Here is a 26,301-nt window from a genome sequence, read left to right on the forward strand (position 1 = left end):
CAGATCGGAAACGCGACCCACTGAGAATATTCGGCGAGAAACTTATTGGGCTGTGTCTGTGAGTTAATTCGATCGTCGAGACCTTCGTCGCGGGCGACGGATTCGACGAGGACGGTGACCAGTGCTTGTGGTACCTAAAAGCACCAAATCACCATTTTAGTAATTTCTTTGATTTTATTGCATTATTGTTTTTTTTATGCCTTTAATAGTTTGTTCTAAATTTTTAGTGAAGCTATTTACGAGCTAGTGACATAAAACAAACTCATTTTCACGAAACCATTACGTAAAAACGTAAATTTCATTCCGTTTTAAAGATTAGGTTTCCGGCTGATACGCTCGCTCACAGGTAAACAAATCTCTGGCACTCCTTATGAGTTTTACTATACTATAGGTAGATAGACGTAGTCTCATATTTATAGGAAATTGCTACTTTCGGTGCTAAGAAAAAAAAAACTATTGGTTGCCGTACGTTATTCGGTTTTTTAATGGTAAAATATTTTCGTTTATAAGATAATTATAAGATAACTTTCTACGACATAAGATCGTGCGATTTCTGCTGGGTTTTTTTGCTTACATGTATGGACGAGCTCACAGCCCACCTGGTGTTTGTGGTGTGTGGTTAACCAACCCAAGTGGTTACTGGAGCCCATAGACATCTACAACGTAAATGCGTCACCCACCTTAAGATATAGGTTCCAAGGTCCCAGTATAGTTACAACGCCTACCCCACCCTTCAAACCGAAACGCATTACTGCTTCACGGCAAAAATAGACAGGCCGGTGGTACCTACCCATGCGAGATCACAATAGGTCCTACCACCAGCATGTTTTGGTTTTAAGGCTGCATAGACCTTATTCGTCTGTACCAACTAGATATTTAAACAGGTCTCAACATAAATGTCGGCATTAGCTAGTTTTCAAAGGATTCCGAGGTTTGTTGTGAGAAATAGTCAGAAACGGACCCATCATCTCCTTATTATCAACCGCTATTAAAGAAAAGTTCACTATTGTCTTCTTTAAATTAAGTTTAAAAGGGGCATTGTTCCAAGGCAGTTGCTTGGTTGCCTCCCATTCTTAGGGTGCTCTGAGGAATTGTTTCAGATGATACCATCATCTCGTTTTTACTATCGCACTGCCGGCTAACGGAGTAGAGTTCATCCATACTACCTGGAGCCACTGCGTTCATCCACAGTGCATTTCCACATATCTTTTTTGCCACATACCTACCATCCGGCTTTGAAATGAGCTCCCCTCCACGGTGTTTCCCGAGCGCTATGATATGTCCTTCTTCAAACGAGGCTTATGGAGAGTATTAATCGGTAAGCAGCGACTTGGCTCTGCTCCTGGCATTGCTGACGTCCATGAGCGACGGTAACCACTCACCATCAGGTAGGCCGTAAACTCGTCTGCCTATAGGGCAATAAAAAAAAGATAAAGTTCATGAACGACGCTAATTATTTACCACCAGGAGGATCTTATATTCGTCTGAATTCGACATTATAAGCTCGTTACAAGATCACAGGAGCTATTATTATTTAAATTTGTACGATTACAGAATACTATAGTTGTACCCGTCCGCTTCGCTGGGCATTTAAAATTAACATTATTATTTCTCACCCCCACAAAGATTCTCGTCATTAATGCCCCCGCAACTGGTGTAGGGAGTCCAACACTCATATAAATATTATATTAGCCTATACATTATGTACATGTCTTTTCTACATGGATACCATGGAACATCCGTAAAACCACTGTAGATTTATATATTAGTATAGACTGGTGGTCTCGCAGTAGTCGAAATTCGACTATAATTAATTGAAGTTATTATACTTATAAGTTTGAACATTATTATGATTCTATTGTCAAATTCTATAATCACAGATTTCGCCAAGACTAAGATTTAGGCAAATATAAATAAAGACAAACAATATTTAAACTATTCTCAATTTGATCACAGACTAGAAGCAATAAGAAAAGTTTGACAAAAAACAAACAGTATGCATGCGTGTGTGCGTCAAATACATGATAGTGTGTGTAATGTTTTTCTATTGATTTATTGTATTTTTTATCCATAATTTTTAAAAAATTAGCATTTTGCACTTCTCTATAAGTGTGGGAAATTTCATACTGCTCCGTCTGCGCAATTTTCGTAAAAAGGGCTACAAAGTTTTTGTTTAACGTACTAATATACTAGCCGTACTCGCCCGCTTCGCTGGGCATTTAAAATTAACATTATTATTTATTGTCATTATTATTAGTGAGTCCAACACTCATATAAATTAGTCTATCCATGTATCAGAAAATACATGTACTTAACATGTATTTTCTACATGGGTATCAGGTTTCAAGTCAATCGGATGCATGGTTCAGTAGTATAACGGAACATCCGTAAAAAACACTGTAGATTTATATATTAGTATAGATTAGTATAGATAGATACCTGTGGGGCTCTCCGCCAACCTCGAGTTCCTTCAACAGCAGCTAGCGCGGCAGCGAGGACTGCCCAGAGCGCGAGTGCCGATCCGACCGAGCTGCGTTGAAGTTTACAAGCATAGCGCGCATAAAGCTCCTCCAGCTCAGCGGATTCAAAGCGGCGGCGTGTCACCAGCCTGGCCAGCGGTCCGCGCGCCGTCATGGCCTTCACCGCGTGATCCATGCCGCCCGCCACCCTCTCACCTGGCCGTCGATCGCATCACCAATCTCCGCATCATCTGCAAATAATTCAATAGTTTTCATTTCATATTTACGTCAATATGAATTCTCAAGAGATTCAACGAAACCATTAATAAACTTCACAAGCAATGATTTCAAGGAGAGGACTGCTGTATTACGGACAAGGAAGTCTTTTTTTATTTATTGCTTAGATGGGTGGACGGGCTCACAGCTCACCTGGTGTTAGATGGTTACCGGAGCCCATAGACATCTACAACGTAAATGCCGCCACCCACGTTCAGATATGAGTTCTAAGATCTCAGTATAGTTACAACGGCTGCCCCACCCTTCAAACCGAAACGCATTACTGCTTCACGGCAGAAAAAGGTAGGGTTGTGGTACCTACCCGTACGGACTCACAAGAGGTACTGCCACTAGTGAATATGAAATCTCAAGAGATTCAATGAAACCATAAATAAACTTCACAAGCAATGATATCAAAGAGAGGACTGCTGTGTTAAGGACAAGGAAGTAATAACTGTAGAACTGATTATAAATACATCAAGCGACATTTAACTTTCTTCGTATTTAAAGAACCGGAAAGTAAATAAAAAGATGTGTGGTGTCGTGGGACACCGGATAGGAACGAAGTTCCATATAAAAAAAACAAAAAAAAAGAATTACGAGAAAAAAATCGCGCGGTGAAATATCGCTGTGCGGAAAACAAGGCCTTATTCCACGGACTTATTCTTACGGTTTTTACTATCACATTTTTTTCGGTTCGGTCGCGCAGCAAAATTCCTATCTCCTCCAAGCCTGCCGTAAGGAACTTCGTTCCAATAATTCTGCTTCAACAACCTTTCATAAATAGCCCACTACATAATCATAATGTAGGCGTAACACCTTTGAAAACAGTTCACCTAATAAATAAATGTTCAATTGTTGTTGAGAAAAAATTAAGTTCTGTAACAACTGAACCTTGGCGCCGATTATAATATGGATTAAGTACTTATCTCCATTTAAGCAGTGAAAACAACAATATAAAACTTGTTTTAATGTGTATTCATTTAAATCTCCGTCAAGATAAAGTTCGTCTGGTACTAAAGTTTATAAATTCTGTTAAAATAACCAGCCTGTTCACTACTATTACTATCTATATACCCCTTAAGTTAATTTGGAACCTTTCTTGTGGCCTAGTAGTAGCCTCTCATACGACAGGTTACGAGTTCGAGACCTCACCGTTGTTCTGAAAATCAAATATAGGTACTTAAAGTAAGTGCCTGTTTATGAATGCAATTTTTGATTTTTTTATTGCTTATAAGGGTAGACGAGCTCACAGCCCACCTGATGTTAAGTGGTTACCGGAGCCTCTAGACATATACAACGTAAATGCGCCACCCACCTTGAGATATAAGTTCTAAGGTCTCAGTATAGTTACAACGTATGCCCAAACCTTCAAGCCAAAACGCATTACTGCTTCACGGCAGAAATAGGCAGGGTGGTGGTACCTAAGTGTATTTAGCGATTTAAACTGTATTCATATTGTTAACAGCATCGGCGGCTTATCTGTCATCGTATCCAAATATCTAAATATTCTCAATAGTCCGTTTAAATTGTATTTTCAGTTAGTTACATAGAATGTTGTAAACCCACATGGTTCGATGATATAGTGCTGCCTTTTCTCGTCTTGAAGCAATTCCATTTCAAAGGATAAAATCCGATATTCTAACACAATTGCACAGCGACGTTCGCCAAATGTTTCGCCAATTCACTTTTCTACTCAATTAAAAATGCGTAATTATTAAATGTGAAATTTTACATTTGTCTATACTATCTATACTAATATTATAAAGAGGAAAGATTTGTTTGTTTGTTTGTTTCGAATAGGCTCCGAAACTACTGGACCGATTTGAAAAATTCTTTTTCCATTAGAAGCCGACATTGTCCCTGATGAACATAGGCAACTTTTTTTAAAAAAAAAAATTTTTTTTTTGTTTCATGTGTATTTTATTGTTTCCGAAGCGAAGGGAGGGCGGGTCGCTAGTGTCAAAATATCTCTAGTAAGTGTGCTAATGAACACCCACTTATGTCTTTTGGTAAACATTGGTCAACACAGATCAGTATTACAGTTACTAATTACCATCAAGTAAGCAATTACCGAGTCTAATGTTGGGACTTTAATTATTACATTTCTTGGTTTAGCACGGTACTAAATTTGATTAGTTATGGTACATTATAATCAACTGTTGAATGTGATAGCTTCAGTTACGGTACATTTTCAGAACTTGTCAGAATATCTATTTAAATTGTATTTCGGACAACAGAATCGAATTACTCAGTGCAACCGTCTTATTGTATTAAGCCGATTAATGTTATAACAATAGGAATCTTGGTAGTTTTTTTTAACAAAAGCTATAGTCGCTATCCAAACAATTATTGTTATTTAAAACTTAAACAGCAAATAATTTTATCGATTCGTTTAAATACAGACTAAGTCTGTATGTCTATATAGGTAAAACATCTGTATATTCCGCGTATCGTCACTTGGGTTTCATTCATTATTTTATTACGTCAACATCAAAAATTTCGTACTGATTTTCAAACAAAAAAAAAAGTTATACATAGTCAGGTCATAAATTCTGTCACATGTTTAATGTAAAATAATTGAAACAAGTTTATTCATTATGTAACCATTCATGTACCAAAATGAACTTAACAAAACATAGATTCTTATGACACTAAAGTTTATTCAAAATGACCTCCGTGATTTTGAATACAGGCCTTCAATATGCGCGGCCAGTCGTCTATCGCAGCACGAACGAGGTCCATGTCAATATCGGCGGCTGCCTTAATCAAGGATGTCTTGAGTGACTCCAAATTGGGATGAGGCTTTAAGCACGCCTTTTCCTCCAAGTGTTGCCATATCTTGTAATCTAACGGATTCAAATCTGGACTGGAGGAGGGCCAGTCTTCGTGCCGGATGAAGTCGATTTCACACGCCGCCAGCCAGTCTTTTGTGCTCTTCGCTCTATGAGCTGGCGCCGAATCGTGTTGGAATGCCCAGTGCCTGTTATTGAACATGGTATGAGAAACAGGTACCACAAGGTTCGTCAGGACTGTATTTTGATACACAACTGCATTCGTTTTTACACCTTTCTCACAAAAATGTACCTCTGTTAAGCCCCAATAAGAAACTCCCAACCATACCATGAGCGAGGATGGAAAATGACCTCGTTGGACACGCGGAATAAGGTTGCTCGCTTCTTCACTACTGTGTGCGTACACCTTATCATTTTGTTTGTTGTAGCTCTCTTCTACGGTAAAAATTTTTTCATCCGAAAAAAGAATTTCCCGATATTTTTTTCCCGCGTACCGCTTCAACAAAGCGCGGCATTTCTTCAGTCTCAGGTCCATTAGACGAGCATTCAAACGATGTCCTGTTTTTCTTCGATATGCCCGAAGCCCTAAGTCTTCATTTAACACCCTTTTCACCGTGGTTCTGCTTAACCCCATCTGAAGGGCCAACAGTTTCTGCTTACGTTTGGGATTTCTTTGAATTCGCGCATTCACAGCTTTTATCACTGCTGGAGTCCTAACAATCCGAGGGCGACCACTTCTTGACCTGTCATCTACACTAGAGTCTTCATTGTATCGTTTGATAGTACGATAAACGAATCTTTTGGTTGTATTCAAATTTTTCAGTATGTTAAAAATTTGAATTGGCGCGTAGCCGCAACGATGCAACGCAATAACTGCAACACGGTCTTCTTTAAACGTCCACTCCATATTTAAAAATGAGTAAAATTCTAAATGTATACTATTTTTATTTTCATGAACAACTCGAAATTCGAATTCAATAAACTTTTTTGTGGCCAGCATTCTAAAAGAAAAGTTTTTACTGTGTGACAATACTTATGACCTGACTAGGTATTTATAAGATTATTAAGCTACTTATATAGGTAATGTTGTATTGTTAAAATAAAAACTTCAATGTGTTGCTCTGAAAGAACAAAGAAATTTAAAGTTTATTTTATAATCTTGTAGTTATCTAAATAGGAATTAATTTTATTAAAATTTTACGAAATGTCAAATTGTTTCTCTTTCAAGGCTTTTCGACTTTACAACACATGCGCGGACGTTCCAGCACATGTCGACAGCGCATGCGTGACAAAATTCAAAATGAAGAAAGGAACAAGACTTTCTTTACATATTTTTAAATTGAATAATATTATACCATAGATACGTGACACAGAGATATGTACAAAACAAAAATAATGTATATACGCGAAACATGAAATAACAAATATTTATTTCTAAACGCTTTACTTGACGTACAAATTTCGACTGTAAGCCATTGGTTTCAAGATAAATATCCTAATAATCATCACGACTAAAGAGAAGTGTATTCTATGATATAATGGTCAATTACACGTATTTATAGAAATTACGGTTATATCAGATCGTAATGTGGCGTAGGTACAGGGTCGTCTAGACTCGGCGTCTTGGCATTACCACGAGGGGCGGAGCGTCCCTAATGCGATGCTCGAAAAGCTCTATGAAAACATACAAAAGCTTGGTTAATATTAAATCAAACGTTTAAACACAATTTGATTTTTATAGTTAATTTAAAAAAACGAACTGTGTGAAAAAACAAAGGATTTTGGTAAAATTATTTGCCTACTAAGATAGGATAAATGTAATCATATTTGAACAAGTATCTTGAGATATTGTGATGAACTTTTTATGACTTATTGAAATCATTTAGTGACACCATTTCTTATTAAAAAGTAAATTAAAAATTAAAAAGGTTGCTATAACGTAGATACTGCAATTCTAAGTTCGAATAGTACCGAAAAAAATCGAACAATAAAATAGCAAACAAAAAAAACGAACTTCATGTCATTACTAATTCGATCGGACTGTCTGAAGTTAACTTTATAAAAAGTAAACAATGGTTGATCTAAAGCAGACCGACCACTGTACATTTCTTTCGGAATGCTCGAATTAGAACTCCACAAAAAACTTTTCTTCTTTTATTTAACATAATCTATTTATCGCTTATACGTAGATATAGTAAATTCAGTCAAAAAAGTATCTGGAATGGATGATTTGTTTATGGTTCCAACCTCTTTTTTTTGGTTGTTTGTTAGATTGACACCTGTTTTCCATTTTGGCGGGGAGTTCTTGTTTTTCCTACCTGTGCTGATAGCCTTAAGAGGCTATTTCAGCTTCACCTTAACATGTAGGTGAGCTCACGCGGCTCAAACCAGAAGTGTTGCTAACACGGACCCTAGCAAGAGCAGTGCTTCGCAGAATCTACCACCGGATCGGAAACGCGACCCATTGAGAAGATCCGGCGAGAAACTCAGTGGGCTGTGTCTATGGGTTAATTTGCTCGTCGAGCCCTACGTCGCAAGCAACGTGTTCGACGAGGACGGTGACCGGTGCTTGTGGTACCTAAAGCACCGTTAATGGAATACCACCGACGAGGAAAACGCGGAGTTCGAGGTGCGTCTGTTATTTAGCTTAAATACAGTGCTGTTTTTAGGTATATCATATCTAGTGTATATTGTAAATTTCATAGTGGATAATAACATCGAACAAAGAATCTGTCTTAAATTTTGCATCGCCAATGGAAATTCGTGTCGGAGTCACTCAAAATGTTACAGAAGGCTTACGGTAAATCGACATTATCAAAAACACTTCATTATGAGTGGCACATAGCGTTCAAATGCTTTTTATCGTGATATGATGAAAGATTTGCCTCGCTCTGGAGTAGGCCATCAAGGTGTGCAAGTGAAGTTATTATAATATCCCATAACTGAAGGAAATAGTGACTAAAAACCTCATTCAAGTTTGAGCGAGATAGCCACCGAGCTTTCTGTGTCTCTCGACTCGACCTGTAACATCTGTAATAATTGGGTATGAAACATGATGCCGCTAGACAAGTCCCAAAAGGCCTGAATATTCTCCAAAAACTTAATCGCATAAGAGTCGTTGAAGACTGCTAGAAAGTATCATTTCCGACCCGACATTCATGAAACGCATTGTTATTAGTGACGAGAAGAAGAATCACGAGATGGATATGCATAATAGTCAACAAGTTTCGGTCTTCAAAGTGAATCAAAACCGAAAAAACCACGCCAAAGTCAATCAAAAGTCAAAATCATGTTGTTTTCTTTGACTATTGCGGTGTCACGCACTCAGACTTCTTGCTGGAAGGTTAAATGGTAAATAAGGAACATTATTTGAGCCTTATACGGAATTTAAGATAGCAAATTCGCCGAAATGGCCAGATCTGTGGAATGAAAATTTACATTTTACACCAGAATAATGCGCCGTCGCAAAAGGCCATCATTGTAAACAAATTTTTGACCAAATACTCAACAAATATCATCGAGAAACCACCATATTCACACACACAAAAACAAAAAGTCAGAGCATTTTAGATGATGAACAATTGAATTTAGGGTTATTTAATTTATAAATAAATAATAATATTCTTATACGTTTTTGATCTTAAATATGAAAAAACCCCAGCTGTAAGCAGTTTCTGATGTAATCACTTACGATCAGCTGGGCCTTCGATGGCAATAAACATAAATTGCCTATTTAATAACTGACAACACTTACAATTTAGTTATTACACATTAACACAATGTACAGTATAGTCGGCCCTGTACCCATTCGATTTTTTTAAATATCTATTTTGTTTTATTTGAAACAAGTTTACCGATAATATGTAAACAGATATGTAAACAGCACGTCAATGTGTTTACATTATTATTACCTTTATTGAGCGGATAGAGCAGGCGTCGCTTCAAATTGATAATAAATCACATTTTGCAGTTTCTTAAACAAATTTTAATGTAAACGTCTGCCAAAACATTTTATTTACGAATCATTATCTTGTACTTGACATACAAACGTTTTTCTAAAATTAGAGAGTTATATTTATTCGAGGAGTGATGATACACGACGATAAATTGTTTTACTTCACTTGGGCATTTTAAGATACACACATCGGGTAATGACTCATTATCTTGAACTTGTGTGTTGTGATTAACTGAGACTATTTATATTTGATTAAACGAGGAAACATTAAAGTGTGTGTTGTGATACTACCAATTCGAATGAGGATACTAGCGGCGCGGCGGCGTAGTCCATGTTCCGAAAGTGGACCTAGGTGACGAAGGAACTCCTTCCTTCAAGGAAGGCCGCGAATTTATACAATGTCCAAAACAATTCCTCAAAGCACGTCCCATGAAACAGACGGTACAAAATAAAATAGATGATTAAATTAATTAGTGTGATTTTATCATTGTCCGCTATTGTACTTCCTTATCATTAATACAATAGCGACTACGCAATATATAATTTATAATTGATAAACCATGTCGTCTCAACATGCATGATTCCCAAAATTCGCCCATAATATCCATGAACATGCGAATGCTGTTATTGTTCCCATATATCATCAACAATCATTTTCTGATTTATAGGAACGTAAAGAGTGTTAGTTTATAATCTTTGATGAACCAAATTCAGTTACCTACGTGAAAAGTACACTTTTGGGATATTTAAAAATATTTAGTTTTGTACATTTTTTTTATAGTTCGTACAATAATTTCAATATAAGTCAACAGGATTTTCGTAATAATTCGTTTGTTATATCATAATATTAAATAGGACATTTAAATTAAGCGAAAATACTAGATTATTAATAGTTTTAAGTATAAGGCACATAACAGTAACGTCAACAAAAACAACGAAAAGCCTTTGCTATGATAATTATTTGAGATCATAATGATATTTCTCATATGAAATACAGATTAAACATTGTATTAAATGAAATAGATTAATATCGGAAGTTTAACGTTCTCGCATTCACAAAGTTCCGAATACGGTAACTAACACGTCATTACGGATCCTCCCGATCCATTAACGGTGCTTTTAGGTACCACAAGCACCGGTCACCGTCCTCGTCGAACCCGTCGCTTGCGACGTAGGGCTCGACGAGCGAATTAACCCATAGACACAGCCCACTGAGTTTCTCGCCCGATCTTCTCAGTGGTTCGCGTTTCCGACTCGGGGGTTATTCAGCGAAGCACTGCTCTTGCTAGGGTCAGTGTTAGCATCACTCCGATTTGAGCCCCGTGAGCTCACCTACTAGTTAAGGTTACGCTGAAATAGCCTCTCAAGGCTATCAGCTTAGGTAGAAAAAAAAAATGGTAACTAAATAATCAGATATAAAATTGCAATGCCATTTACGTACACCTTATAAATAACAAAAATTGGATGGACAGTGAATTATTTCAGTGGAAAAGAAGTAAAAGTAATATAATAAATACCAAACACAATAAATCTTTACGGGAGACAAAACGAAACGTAAACGTGGCGATAAATATATGTACCAGCAAACTTTATCTTTATTGAAATTAACATGTTTTTTGTTTGTGGTGAATGATTCTCTTTTTATTAAGAACAAGTGAACAATTTCGCCAGGACTAACTCTATATGTACGAATGTGAAACAAACTCATTTCGAAACTACAAATGATGCTATGCCAGAAACTTTCCTTAAGTGCCAACAAGAATTGTATATAGTTTAACTCGAACGGTTGAGCGTTGGGCAAAGGTAGAAACTAGACCGGTGTTTCCCAACGTGGGGCCCACGCCCCACGAGGGGGCAATTTGATAATTAAGGGGAGCTATCGCATTAAATTAATATAGAAAATCTGTATTAAAATCATTTTGAATTTGAATTTCAGTTTCTTAATATATGTTTTGAAATATTCCTTACTGTGTTTTCATAACAATTTCATAGCGATTTCTTCCTAAAACCTATTATTTATGTTTCTTATGTGAACAAATAATTTTTTAATGTAAAAAATTATGTATGGAGGGCATAAAAATTTTGAAATGTTACAGTGTGGCATAGCACAAAAAAAGGTCGGGAAGCACTGCATTAGACGGAGAACGGTAACGTTGGTTATATCGTTAGTGACTGTAAGTACTGTATGTACCACGAAGAGTCTGTTCGATTCCTAGTAGAAATCCTATTTCTTAACTTCCTACTTTGAACGCCATGTGGCCCACCGGTGGGCTTAGCGTACTATACCGTTCAGGCCAAGCCTAAATCAGGGAATCTTAATTTTTTATCAACTTGAGACTTGCATTTTAAAATTTATATAATACGATAATTTGAGAGAGAGAGTATTCTTTATTGTACACCAATAAAAAAACAATGGGCAACATTGAATTCGTAAAAAAGTAGAATTGGCTGTCTTATCGCTAAAAGCGATCTCTTCCAGCCAACCATCAGGTTGATAGGAAAAGAATCATTTGAAAACGAATTTCACGCGGTGTACCAATCAATTGAAATATATAAACACATACACACACATACATACGTATACATACACAAATTCCTTACATGTATACATACAAATATATAATGTAACGTAATCATAATTTTGCTTCTTTACACATAAATAAGAATAAACAATTTACATACATATAAAACATACTTAAAATACCTATGAAACATAAAAACACAACTAAAGTAAGTAAATGCCAGTTTCAGAATTTTCACGAAAGATAAAAATTAGCGAGTATTACCGTTTAGTTTTTAAGCTAGTTTAAAAGACTATAATCTTGATAAAAACTACAACTTTCTATTGTATTCGAAAACCAAGGCGTTCGGTTCGGCTAAAGGGCCGGCCACGCGGCTCACTGATAGCGTTTGCCGTCACAAAAATATATGAACCGAAATTTATTAATTCGGAATTTCCTTCACATGTCATCATCATCACCAGCCTTTATCTGCCCACTGCTGGACATAGGCCTTCCCCAATGCCTTCCACATAATGCGGTCCTCCGCCTTCCGCATCCAACGACTTCCCGCCGTGCGCACTAAGTCGTCAGTCCACCTGGAGGACGCCCCACGCTCCTTGTCCCCATCCGTGGCCTCCATTCGAGGACTTTCCTCCCCCACCTGGCGTCGCTGGCTTCACATGTGATCATCCTGAAAAACTTATAGGTACTTTATAGAATAATAGGCAAAAAAAACTATGGTATTTTTTTTAATACACGTATCTACCTACTACATATTTTTTTCAATAACATTAAAATATTGATATATGTATCTATAAGAAAATTGTATTTAGAATCTAGGCGATTAACTTTTCCAACATTATTAGTAGGTACCTGGTTAACCAAACATAGATCTATAATGGTCTCTTAATAGCCGCTAACGATGTTGATTAAGCAGAACTAATTTAATTTATTCAACAAGAAATTAAAAAGATATTAGCTCACCGCAATGAGATCATGTCTGTCATTGTTTCATACCTTCAAAACGTTAAAAGTAGCTTGACGTTGTTAATGCAGCGTTGTTTATTACTGGGGCGGGGTTGCACTGGCGGTGTCCCTTGACATCGCCAACGTGTTCAACACCTTGCCCTGGTCGGTAATCGCAGGGGCGCTGGAGTATCACGGCGTCCCTGCGTATCTCCGTCGGCTGATCGGGTCCTACCTCGAGGATAGATCGGTCGTGTGCACCGGGCACGATGGGACGGTGCTCCGCTTCCCCGTCGAGCGCGGTGTTCCACAGGGGTCGGTCCTTGGCCCTCTCTTGTGGAACATCGGCTATGACTGGGTTCTGCGGGGCGCCTTTAGCGCTCCTCTCCCGGGTCTGAGTATAGTTTGCTACGCGGACGACACTTTAGTCGTGGCCCGGGGGAAGGATTTGCGCGAGTCTGCTCGTCTTTCTTGCGCGGGGGTGGCCTTCGTCGTTGGCAGGATCCGAGGGCTGGGTCTGGAGGTGGCGCTCGATAAATCCCAGGCCCACCTTGTGATCGGAGGCGTTCGCGTCGAGATCGAGGCGACCGGGTTACGGTACCTCGGTCTCGTACTGGACGGTCGTTGGAGCTTCCGCACTCACTTTGAGAGATTAGGTCCCCGATTGATGGCGGCCGCCGGCTCGCTGAGTCGGCTGTTGCCGAACGTCGGGGGGCCTGACTTGGTGGTGCGCCGCCTCTACACGGGGGTGGTGCGGTCGATGGCACTGTACGGGGCTCCCGTGTGGTGCCACGCCCTGACCCGCGACAACGTTGCGGCGTTGCGACGTCCGCAGCGCGCGATTGCGGTCAGGGCGGTTCGTGGATACCGCACCGTCTCGTTCGCGGCGGCGTGCGTGCTAGCTGGGACGCCTCCCTGGGACCTGGAAGCGGAGGCGCTCGCTGCGGATTACGCGTGGCGATGCGATCTCCGCTCCAGGGGGGAGCCGCGTCCTGGCGCGGCGGAAGTTCGAGCGCGGAAGCTTCAATCTCGGCGTGCCGTGCTCGAGGCGTGGTCTCGCCGCCTGGCGGACCCCGCCTACGGGCGACGGACCATCGAGGCGATCCGCCCGGTCCTCTCGGACTGGGTGAATCGTGACCGAGGACGTCTCACCTTCCGGGCGACGCAGGTGCTCACGGGACACGGCTGTTTCGGTCGCTACCTGCACCTCGTCGCCCGGAGGGAGCCGACGCCGAAGTGCCACCACTGCAGTGGCTGCAACGAGGACACGGCGGAGCACACGCTCGCGTACTGCCCCGCTTTCGCGGAGCAGCGCCGCGTCCTCGTTGCAAAAATAGAACCGGACTTGTCGCTTCCGACCGTCGTGGCTACGATGCTCGGCAGCGACGAGTCCTGGCAGGCGATGCTCGACTTTTGCGAGTCCACCATCTCGCAGAAGGAGGTGGCGGAACGGGAGAGGGTGAGCTCTTCTTCCCTCTCGGCGCCGTGCCGCCGCCGTCGGGCGGGGGGTCGGAGGAGGGCGTTTGTCCAGCTCTAGCCCCTATGAGGAGGCAGTCTCCTCCCGGTGATGGTCACGGGGCGACCTAAGAGGGTTGAGGCTGCGCCGCACGCTACCGTCACTCTAGCGCGCTGGCACCAGGAGGACGGGACGGCGCGTCGGCGGCTGCGGACTGCGATGCGGTCCGCATTTTCGTCGTCGCTGTCGTCGCCGAACATACTGTTGAAGAGCAACCCGGTCGGCGGTGTATCGCGTTCCGACCCGGCAGGCTGGTTCTGGCCCAGCGGGGTATCCCGGAACACCAGCGGCACCGCCCGGGCGGCCTGGTAGGGCCGCCGTACCGCGGAGGCTGACGTCGTTGGTCGTCGACTATCGCCTCGACGACCCGTCGGTCGGGCGTCCTCGGGGTGGCGCCGCGTGTCTGGTTGTAGTGTTGACCGCGGGAACCCCCCTACTCTGAACGGGTTCTGACCCCGGACGGAGATCGGACGTCGGGTGTAAGAGTGCAGGGGAGTCGTTTAGTGGGTGGGCCCTAAAATCCTTGGGCCCGCGATCTGCTCTCAACACCTGCAGATCGTTGAGTCTCACATACCCCGCGCGCCCCCTAGGCGCGGGGACCTCGTAGGAGGTTCGGCCCCAGGCCCGAGAAAAAAAAAAAAAAAAGCGTTGTTTATTACTAAGCTTCCCGTTTTCCCTCTACGTAGATAATTTTCAACGGAATCCAGATTGTTATTTCTGTTAGATTTTGAAGAAAATGGATTATAATCAATCAAAAATCAATTTATTTTTTATTTTTTTATTCAACTTAAATGAAAGTACATAATTGTTGAACGTCAAAAAGAACTACCACCAATTCAAAAAAAACTAGCCTCCGTCCTGAGAAGAACTGGCAAGAAACTCAGCGGGCATATTGTCTTTTTTTTTTAATATTAGATTTTTTTTTTAATATTAATTTTTAATTGATGATTGCATAAGAAGAGGTCACGGTCGACGGGTCAATAAACCCGACAACGTTTTGCTAAAGTCTGAACGCGCCGGGGCGCCCACCGCGAGCCGCTTACACCGCACTCGTATGAAATTCAGTGAATGGAAATCTCAGGCTGCGCACTTCACCCGATATTGCGGTTCCGAGATATGCAGAATGATCTAATATTGCATGGAGGTCGTAAATAATTGAGCAGACTTAAACAGAGATGGCTTTTCAGCGCCTTTCTCTTAGCGTAACATGAATTATCCAGTCGTATTTTTCTTTAAGGTATATAATTTACTTTGCATCATAATTTCAAACATCAAATTTGAAAATGGAGAGAACATCAATTATTTTTCCACAATGGACATACTTACAAGCTGCGCTATTTAACTGGTTGCAATTTGAATTATTTCTATAAGGAAGGAAGTTTATGTAGAGATAATTTGTTGAAACTTATTCAAGCCTTGGTCAATTATATGATCAATCAACTCAAACTTGAATTCGATTAACTTTAAAGTTTCCTAATAAAACTTTAAACAACTGAAAGCGGAAACTTTATATTGGGTAACGTCTTGATTAATGAAAAGCTCTATTCAACTTATTAAATTTACTGTTCATTCGAATTAAGGAAACAGAAATTTTTGTGTACTTTTAGAAATGTTTCAAATACAATATTATAGTATTGTGTACTAGAATTTATTATACTAACCAAATAGCAAAAAAATTAAGCATATACATTTCCTATAAATCGGTTGAATCCGCATGTGTGACGGCGGAGTTCCTAATATGTATACCTAATTGAGAAATACGAATATGTTTTTTTTTTTATTGCAAACAAACTGTAGGTATGCTATCCCTATTTTACAAATTCACATACAAATAATTTATTGTATTTTATTATTTATCTCTTGTATCCTTGTCTTTGATATTACTAGTCATTCCCTATTAAATTATCTCTTATAATTTATACATGTTGAGTTGCTATGTATTTACTTCTTACGGACTTGTAATATAAGTTTAATTGATAAGAACAGCGCACATACCACTTTAACAAAAGTTAACGTAATGCTCACTAACAATATCTACTGAAGAGATAGCACTTTGGCAAATAAATCTAAAACATTAACCTGTACTTAAACACTTAAATAGCTCAATGAGAACGTACAGTTTCCGTAATAGAATAATAATATTTGTTTTATTTTCCGTCAGTGTAACAACTACAAATGACAAATTCGTATTCTCGGCCTGGTTGCGGTAACATCAACTGAATACAAAATTACACAGCTCTTTTGAATTTCGTTGGAACGAAACAAGGACAAATTACCTTCCGATTTCCTTGCGGCAACCTCCGTTGTAAATTTAAACGTAACTTTTCGTTTCTCGAAGAACGAATTAAGTTTATTCTCGCAATTCAGATTAGGAAAGAAAAAGTGGAGCGAAACTAGAGTACTTTATTTCATAACTACCGACCCGCCCTCGCTTCGCTTCGGAAACATTAAATTTTATTATTGATAGCTGAGTCCCGCGATGTTATGTCCCGTCGTGCAGCGGGTGACGCCGCGGGGCGAAGCTAGTCTAAAAAAAGTAAAGCCTAAGTTACTCCTTATATCATCAGCTACCTGTCAGTGAAAGTCCCGTCAAAATCGGTCCAGCCGTTCCAGAGATTAGCCGGAACAAACAGACAGCCAGACAAAAATTGTAAAAAATGCTATTTTGATGTATGTACCGTATATACAGAACATACACCAAAATAGCATTTTTTGTATATATTCATATGCATGTAGTAAAAAGCAGTTATTTCAATATTACAAACAGACACTCCAATTTTATTTATATGATGATAATGATGATGAATAGATGAATAGATAATAACTAATATTTCACTTTGGGAGGACATTGTCCTATAATAAAACGCGGCCGGAATATAAGTTCTGCGTCAGGCCAATAAAGAGAACTAATAACAATTTAAAGTTGTTTTACAATTCATACTTATGTCCGGCAGTTTCACCCGTGTTCATTTTAGTATTCAAAAAGGGCGAAATTCGTCTTATTCTATAGAATAGAATAGAGATATATCTCTGGGTATATTAACACAACAGGTTAATTGTAATATTAAATTTTATTCTTTATATTTATAAGATTCTAATAATTATAATAGACTTCAAAAAAAGGAGGTTATCAAATCGACTATTTTGTTTTTCAAGGTAAATTGATTCTGATGATCTTTGAATACATAAAAATTGGTGCTTTTCCTCTGGCCCCATTTAAATTTTATTAAAATCTGACCATTTACTTTTGAGTTTTCCTTGAGTAGTTTTATTCTTCCATAATAATGCACATAAAATTGACTTCGAATATAGTGATGATATTCTCATCTTATTATATCGATTCTCTCTTTTGTTCAATCGTTGTATTCTTAACACTAAAATTGATTCATGTTGCTAAACTAAACTTTTTTAAAGTTTCTGGTAGTAACTGGTAGCGTAATAGACTATGTATGTGGGTTTAAAATTCAAGATGCCACTTACGGTAACAGTCGGCAAAGGCTAGGTTAATAGCATTGCCCCGGTCGTGGACGGGCTTGCGGTGCGCACTCTGCGTGCTGTGGGTCTCGTCTGCGGGGGAGTTGCTGGACTTCGACCGGGCGCGTCCGTAGGTGGCGGATCACGGGCCTCTGGGCAATAGTCACAGGGGCATCGCTCCTTCTCTCCCGTTGTGTTACGGCGGGAGAGATTGAGCGACGCGGACCAAAACCAGCACCGGGGGCTACACGCTCTCCTCCCCCTTCACCTGCTGAAGGGTGGTTCTTCTGGAGATGCGTGGGCCTCCACTTTTTTCCCTTTTCTTTGTTACTTTATTGTTTTGTTGTTACTGTCCCTTGGTTATTTTTATTTATCTTAAGTTTTACCCTGTCTCTTTCTCTTCTTTTGTTTCCGTTCATTGTTTTATTTTACACGCCTTTCTATTCTTCTTCGCCTGTGGTTTTATTTTGTTTTATTTGGTTTTATTTTCATCTTCTTTCCCTCTCATACCCAATTCTAAGCTCTGACACCCGGCGAGAGAATGAATGGCTGGTGGGGGACCAGTCGTTAGGGTGTCCCAGGGAACCGTACCCCGGGTTAAAAAAATAAATAAAAATTTATGTAATGGCCAGTTTAAAAAAGTTATTACCCCAGGAGGGTACCTCCCGCTCAGCGGGAGGAGAATCCCTCCGTGTGGCCGACTCGTCGGACGCACGCTGCCCCACGTACTCTGGGGGGGGCAAAAACTGCCTAGACGTCAGGTCCGGGAAGGACGGAGTTCAAAAGAAGAAAATTATGTCCGAGAAGGACCCTGAAGTAAGCTCCTTAAGAGCCGATGTCGTGTCGGACAACGATATGGCCACAGTTGGTTCGGCCCAGTCGTCGACCCATTCGTCGCCGACACGACGACGGCGGAAAAGGGTGCTCAATATAAGCTCGGACGGGCTGAGTAGCAGCTCCGGCTCGGAGGCTCAGGATCCGACAGGTGTGAAGCCCAGAGCAGTCACGCCGTCAAAGCGTGGACGGGGACGCCCTGCGACCACAGGGCAGTACGTTGGCATGGCCGCTGCCAGGCAAGCGTACCTCAAGGCACAAAAAGAGGAGAAGGAGCTCACTGAGAGCGCGCGCACCACACGCCACAAGAGGAGAGCGGCTGAAGGGTCTGTCCCTAAGCCCGATGCCGAGCGTAGGCTCCATCAAAGTGCAGAGGTGGCCCTGATGGTTGCCGCCAAATCCAGCAGCCCGAAGGGCACGTACGTGCGTGCACTGAAGGAGTTGGCAGTCACTGTCAAGGAGGCCACGGAGGACCTTGTGGGCTACACCGCAACCGAAGAGGCTAAGAGACTGCGAGCGGTCAACGTCAAGCAGGAGCAGGAGATCCTGTAACTGCGTAAGGAGCTCGATGAAGTTAGAAGGGAGTTGGCGAGGGTTTCGCAGGTGCTAGCGTTGCCCACATCGACTGCGACCCCGGCCCCGAACACCAAGGAGGAAGAGGAGGAGTTGCGCCTACAGCGCATTATGCGAGCTGTCGGCACTATGCTCGACGCTCGCTTTGAAGGGCTGGAGGCACGGCTTCTACCGGAGCCCCGAATGCGACCACCGCTAGCGGCGGACAAGCAGAGGAGCCGGGAAAAATCGTCTAATCCCCCTGTCGTCGTTGACGCTGCACCGGATGCGGCACCGTCATCAGTGCCACCGATGACATTGGCGAAAAAGAGGATGCGTGGCCCCAAGAGAAGTGTCACCGCGCAAGCGGCTTCATCCGAAACGCACACCTTCCTCCCGGCTCCAGCTTCCATGATCGAGAGCTGGTCAACGGTCACCCGTAGGGGTGCTCGACCGAGGGAGGAAGCAGTGAGGACGGTTCCAGCGGCAGCTATCGCTGAAGCGGAAAGGAAAGACCGGTCTTCTGTAAAGAGGAAAGAGAAGAAGCTGCGCCCTCCACGCACTCAGGCCGTTGTCCTCAAGCTGCAACCAGAGGCCGTGGAAAGAGGACTCACGTACCGCACTGTACTCGCCGAAGCGAGGGCCAAGGTAGATCCTGGGGCCCTTGGAATACCCATCCAGCGCATCCGGTCTGCAGTGACTGGGTCTAAGGTGCTGGTAGTGGAAGGTGCAGACCAGAGCGCCAAGGCCGATCTCCTGGCCCAAAAGCTTCGAGAGGTTCTGCCCGCAGAAGGGGTCATAGTGACCAGGCCAGTAACGACTGCAGCCATCCGCATCAGCGGACTGGACGACTCCCTGATGCCGGAGGAACTTACCGCGGAGCTTGCCCGGATTGGCGAATGCGCTCCTGATGCGGTGAAGATCGGAGACATCAAGTCTGGCCCAGGCGGGATGGGTCAAGTATTGGTCCGGTTGCCCGTCGTTGCCACGATGAAGGTTCTCGCCGTTCCAAAACTGAGGGTTGGTTGGAGCGTGCTCCGCGCTTGTTTGTTAGAGGCTAAGAAGCTACAGTGCTTCCGATGCCATGAGCTAGGGCACGTGAGCGCCCGATGTCCTTCGTCGGTCGACCGCAGCCGGGATTGTTATCGGTGCGGCCAGACCGGCCACGTAGCGGCCGGCTGCTCTCTTGCACCACACTGCGCTGTATGTACCGCTGCCGGCAGACCGGCGGACCATGTCTCCGGGAGCAAGGCTTGTGCCAAGTCCCCGAGACCGAGACTTAGAAGAGGAACTTCCGCTGCACTTGAAAATGCACGGAGGCAGCCCGGTACGGCTATGGAGACATCGAATGGCGTCCTGCTATGACAGGTGTCCTTCGATTCCTGCAGGGGAATCTCAACCATTGCGCCAGAGCTCAGGACCTTTTGTTCCAGAGCATGGCGGAGGGGTTGACCCATCTTGCGGTGGTCGCCGAGCCGTATCGGGTCCCTTCGAGCCCCGATTGGACGGCCGATTTGGAGGGCCGAGTGGCAATCATCCGGCGTTGTTGTGTGGGTGCTCCGCCTACGTTTGCCGTTGTTGAAAGAGGTCGCGGCTTCGTTGCCGTCCTCTGGGCCGAGATATTCGTGTTGGGAGTGTACTTTTCCCCAAACAGGACGCTCGCCGAGTTTGAGGTTTTTCTCAGCGAGCTCAGCCGCGTCGTTGGAAGGTCGCACTTCCGACGGATTCTCGTTCTAGGTGACCTAAATGCCAAGTCATTGTCTTGGGGTTCCTCTAGGACGTGCCCCAGAGGTAGAGCGGTGGAGGAGTGGCTGGTCGGAAGCGGTCTCCTCATCCTCAATCGCGGTACGGAACTCACATGCGTGCGACGTTTGGGCGGGTCCGTGGTGGACGTTACATTCGCCACGCCTGACGTCGCATATCGCGTACGCGGTTGGGCGGTGATGGTTGGCGAGGAGACCCTCTCCGACCACCGTTACATCCGATTCAGTGTCGCCGCGACCGCGGTGGGTTCTGTTCGGGGCTTTTCCTTGCCCATCAGTGGCAGCGCTAGGGGTCCTCGTTGGGCCCAGAAGCGTCTCAACATCGAGCGGTTGCGTGAGGCGGCCATAGTGCAGGCGTGGCGTCTTGACTCGCTTGGCGAGCCAGCAGACGTGTGCGAGGGGGTGGAGCGTCTGCGCGAGGCAATGTCACGGGTGTGTGACGCTGCTATGCCTCGCGTGAGAGCTCTCGCTCCTAAGCGCCAAGTTCATTGGTGGACCGAGGAGATCGCCAGCCAGCGCCGGCTATGCGATATTAGTCGTCGCACATACCAGCGATATCGACGACGAAGAACGCGCCGGGACCCCGACGAGGAGGACCGCCTGTACGAAGTGTACAGGACGGCGATAAGAACCCTGCGCTTGGCTATCGGGGAGGCGAAGGAGGCCGCCTGGAACGACCTACTGGCCTCGCTGGACCGTGACCCGTGGGGGCGGCCCTACAGGCTGGCGCGTAATGCGCTTCGCCGTTGGGCTCCTCCCGCAACCAGCACCCTGCCGCCGGAAACATTGCAGCGGGTAGTCGGGGGTCTGTTTCCCGATTTATCCGGGACGGCCTTCGTTCCCCCTGTGATGACAATGGCGCGGATTGCTGATAGCGAAGAGCTTGAGGACGTCTCCCAGGTAGAGTTCGATTTGGCTGTGCAGAGGATGCGGGCTAAGCGCACGGCACCCGGTCTCGATGGGATCTCGTCCCAAGCGTGGGCACTCGCCTTGACAGGTGACGGTTTGGGGCCTGCCCTCCAAGGGCTATTCAGCAGGTGCCTCCGTGAGGGCAGGTTCCCAGAGCCATGGAAGACTGGTCGGCTTGTCCTTATTCCTAAGGAAGGCCGGCCACGTGACGAGCCAAGCGGGTACCGCCCAATCGTCGTGCTGGACGAGGCTGGTAAGCTCCTCGAGCGCATCGTCGCCAGTCGCCTCGTCCAGCACCTCGAAAGCGTTGGGCCTGACCTGGCTCCTAACCAATATGGTTTCCGGAGAGGTCGCTCCACCATGGACGCGGTCTTGCGCGTCCGCCACCTCTCCGATCGTGCGTGCTCCGAGGGGGGCGTGTTGTTGGCTGTGTCGATTGATATCGCCAACGCCTTCAACGCGATCCCTTGGAGCACGATCGTGGAATCGCTCCGGTTTCACCGCGTCCCCCCTAGTCTCCGCACCCTGATAGAGGATTACCTCTCAGGGCGAAATGTAGTCTTCCCCGAGAGGAGGGGGTGGGGACGGAAAGCGGTGTCGTGCGGGGTCCCGCAGGGGTCGGTACTGGGACCACTCCTGTGGGACATCGGTTTCGACTGGGTCCTGCGCGGTGCTAGCCTGCGTGGCGTCGACGTAGTGTGCTATGCCGACGACACGCTGGTGACGGCCCGCGGAGCTGACTACAGAGCCGCAGCGATCCTTGCGACGGCGGCGGTCTCCACCGTCGTTAGTCGCATTCGGAGATTAGGTCTTGAGGTGGCCCTCCGCAAGTCCGAAGCGGTGTGCTTTCACCCAGTCCGGAGGGAACCTCCTCCGGGAGCGAATCTCATAGTCGGCGGAGTATCGATCGCTGTCCAGCCGAAGCTCAAATATTTGGGCCTTGTGCTGGACGGTCGATGGCGCTTCGACCACCACTTTGGTGAGTTAGTCCCGAAGCTGCTGGGGATGGCGGGCGCACTAGCCCGTCTTCTCCCCAACGTCGGTGGTTGCAGCGCCGGCGTCCGGCGTCTGTACCTGGGGGTCGTGCGCAGTATGGCTTTGTACGGCGCTCCCGTGTGGTCGCCCGCACTCTCTGCGCGCAATGCAGCTTTGCTGCTACGAGCGCAGCGGGTGCTCGCGGTGAGAGTCATCAGGGGTTACCGTACGATCTCCCGGGAGGTCGCCTGCGCCCTCGCCGGTTCCCTTCCTTGGGATCTCGAGGCTGAGGTAGCAGCTGCGGTATACCGGCGCAGAACACAGTCCCTGAGTCGGGGACGGACGCCCGGCCCGTCGGCTGTCGGTCGGTGGAGGCGTGCTGCGCGTCATCTGGCGTACGCCAAGTGGAGGGAGCGGTTGCTGGAGGAGCTTGGCCAAACTTCAGTCACTCGCCGACGCACCCTCGAGGCCCTGGTGCCCGTGCTGGAGGCATGGTCAGATAGACGACACGGCGTGCTCTCCTTCCACTTAACGCAGGTCCTCTCGGGGCATGGTTGCTTCGGGAGGTACCTGTGGAAGGTCTGCAGGAGAGAGCCACATCCGGGTTGCCACCAGTGCGGGCATCCGGACGATGACGCTCAGCACGCACTCGAAGCGTGCCCGCGTTGGAAGCGCTCGCGGCGAGACCTCATCGCGGTGCTGGGGAGAGACCTCTCCTTGCGGGCTGTCATCGCCCGCATGCTAGAGGACCAGAATTCTTGGGAGGCCATGACCAGGTTTTGCGACCTGGTCATGGCGTTCCGTGAGGCTGAGGAGCGCGAAAGGGAGTGGGATCCCTCTTCGGCTTCACAGCGAAGAAGGCGGAGTGGGCGGCACGGGCGCGAAGCTCCCGTTCATCTCCCGTAAGGGCTGTCGGGTGCCGGGTGTGGGGGTGCCCGGTACTCGGCTGTTGGTCCGGTGGTGAGGCGGCGCAAGGTGGCTCCTGTGCACCGCTCACGGTGTGTCTCCGAGACGACGTCCTGCGGGATTTTCCCGGGGATGGAGTGCCGTCCTATTAACAGGATGGGTACCGGCGACGGCGAGCCTTCGGCGCGCACTGTGCGGTACCGTGGGTTTCGTGGAGTCGGAGTGGCGGGGCTCGATAGGGTTTAGTCGGTAGTCGTTCTGCGGGGCAAGTGCTTCGCGCGCCTTTTTCAAGGCGTAGTCTCCTGTGAGAAATTGGGGGAGGTGAAGGACCTCGGCTCTTCTCTTCTCCCCTTCTTCCTCTCAGGAGGCGCCGGAGTCCGACATAACCCGGTCCGTTACCCCCCTCGACCGGGTATCCGTAAATGGATTCCCCAGCGTTAAAAAAAAAAAAAAAAAGGTTAATAGCATTGCGACCTGTATCAATGCAATTATAAAGACAATTGCAGAGCAAACACAATTAACGCTTTGTCTCCATCTACAGACACAATTATCATCGATGAACCGGTTTTGAAGTTTGATCAAGTAGATTAATTATATGCTTTTTGTATATTGTACAACTGTAAAATGCCCTCTTAATCTGTTCAATTGTAATACAGCTGTTGACGTGGAAATGTTTTGATCTGAGAAAAAAATTGTAGTAGTTGTAAGTACTACCAATAACTTTTCTGTAGATTTCTTCTCTCAAACTGAGCCCCGTGAGTTCGCCCACCAGTTAAGGTGAAACCAGAATAGCCACTCGAAGCGTATGTAGATAAACAAAAGTTGATTTCAGTACAATTTGAATTTATTTTAGTTATGTTTTTTTTAATTGCGCGTAAAAAGCGATTTTTATATTCATTTTAGATGAAAACAAAGCTAGATTTAGTGCTCTCAAAAACGAGATGTAAAAATTTAGGTGTTGAGAATTTATTCTTCTGTAACTAAGTGAACATAAAACTCGAATATTAAATAGATTTCGACTAGAACACGTTGATGATTATATTAGAACACGTAAGGCTTCGAGCCGTGGACATTGTGACCGTAAACAAAACATTTCCATACTCAGCAACGATTGCTACTTCATATGTTAATGAACGATTGGCTTTGTGGAACATTAACAATGTTCCCCGCGATTTGACGGACGTTAACTCGTTACATTGCATTTAAACAATATGGGAACAGACGAACATACAAATCATACACAATCGTTTCTGGAAGTCACAAATCAGCACGCGTATATGTTTCAAATGCTTTCGAAAACAAAGTGAAACTTCTCATTGTTCAATTTTAGATCGCAGAACTGAGCTTCGTTCTGATGAAACTAACAACTGCACACTCGCGACACCAAACAATAGATCTTCAAATAGTAGTTGAACAATGTTGTAGTACTCCAGTGTAGCGTAAATGGCGCGACATTATATTTCATGGTGTTCAAACCTTCAATGAAAAAATCATTACAGAACACCGAGTCGCTTAAAATCAGCATAAAATCAGTATCTATACTTCTATACTTATATTATAAAGAGGAAAAAATTATTAGTTTGTTTGTATTCAATAGGCTCCGAAACTACAGAACCGATTTGAAAAATTCTTTCAATGTTTGGAAGCTACACTATTCCCGGCGAGTGAAATAGGTTATAACCTTTTTAAAAAAAATTAGGGATCCTTACTAAAAAAAAAATACCTAAAACATTCTTTACATCGCGTGCCCTGTGAAAACGATTGATGATAGAATAAAATAATGTACTACGACTTTGTAGAACACATTATTATTTTAATGCCGCAAGAAGTGTTCTTTTATTTTTTTAAATAAAACAACGTCAAATATCGCTGAAATTTTTGTTAAAGATCCGAGTGGAGCCGGAGCGGGCCGCTGGTAATAAATAAACAAATAAAACATAGAACCGTAAAAGGTTTATTGAACGAACACTGTGACGTAATTCGAATATTTTATCATCCTAATGCTAAAAACTAAATCAACGCATACACAGTCAAACATCTGTCATCACAAACAGTCGGGCGGTGGCCACATAAAAATAGCTAGTCACCTCGAAATATTAATAAATACTAGTGGTACATACACGCGACATCGTAATATGTTCTCTCGTTTAATATTATTTACTTATTCGCGCCGTGCAAAAGCTTTCCGCCTACATTCTTTGTTTAATTTACAACTAACAAGTTCTCAAAATAAATACGTCTACTATTCAAATAATTCAATGAAGGAGTACCGTTTGCGATCTATGTTGAAAAACCGGCCAGTCTAAACGGACCTATAAAAATATAAAAATACATTGCATTTCTGTCAATGCAAGAAGGCACGGTCAAGCCGTCGCGTCTACCACTGATAACTCTGTTCAACCCTAATTCGATATCATAAG

At 44.2% G+C, this 26,301-nt stretch overlaps 1 protein-coding gene across 8 annotated transcripts in view; it reads right to left on the reverse strand.

Moving 5' to 3' along the window:
- LOC114248717 (adenylate cyclase type 1) overlaps positions 1-26,301 on the reverse strand; it is a 102,105-nt gene that overhangs the window by 65,441 nt on the left and 10,363 nt on the right. For all 8 annotated transcript variants that reach the window (XM_089730339.1, XM_089730338.1, XM_089730336.1 and 5 more), the window contains exon 2: positions 2,440-2,710. In XM_089730339.1, the coding sequence (XP_089586465.1) occupies positions 2,440-2,655 (216 nt within the window). In that variant the 5' untranslated portion in view covers positions 2,656-2,710. The remainder of the gene's footprint in view (positions 1-2,439; positions 2,711-26,301) is intronic.

Source organism: Bombyx mandarina, chromosome 10 (assembly GCF_030267445.1).
Source record: "Bombyx mandarina strain Sakado chromosome 10, ASM3026744v2".
NCBI lineage: Eukaryota > Metazoa > Arthropoda > Insecta > Lepidoptera > Bombycidae > Bombyx > Bombyx mandarina.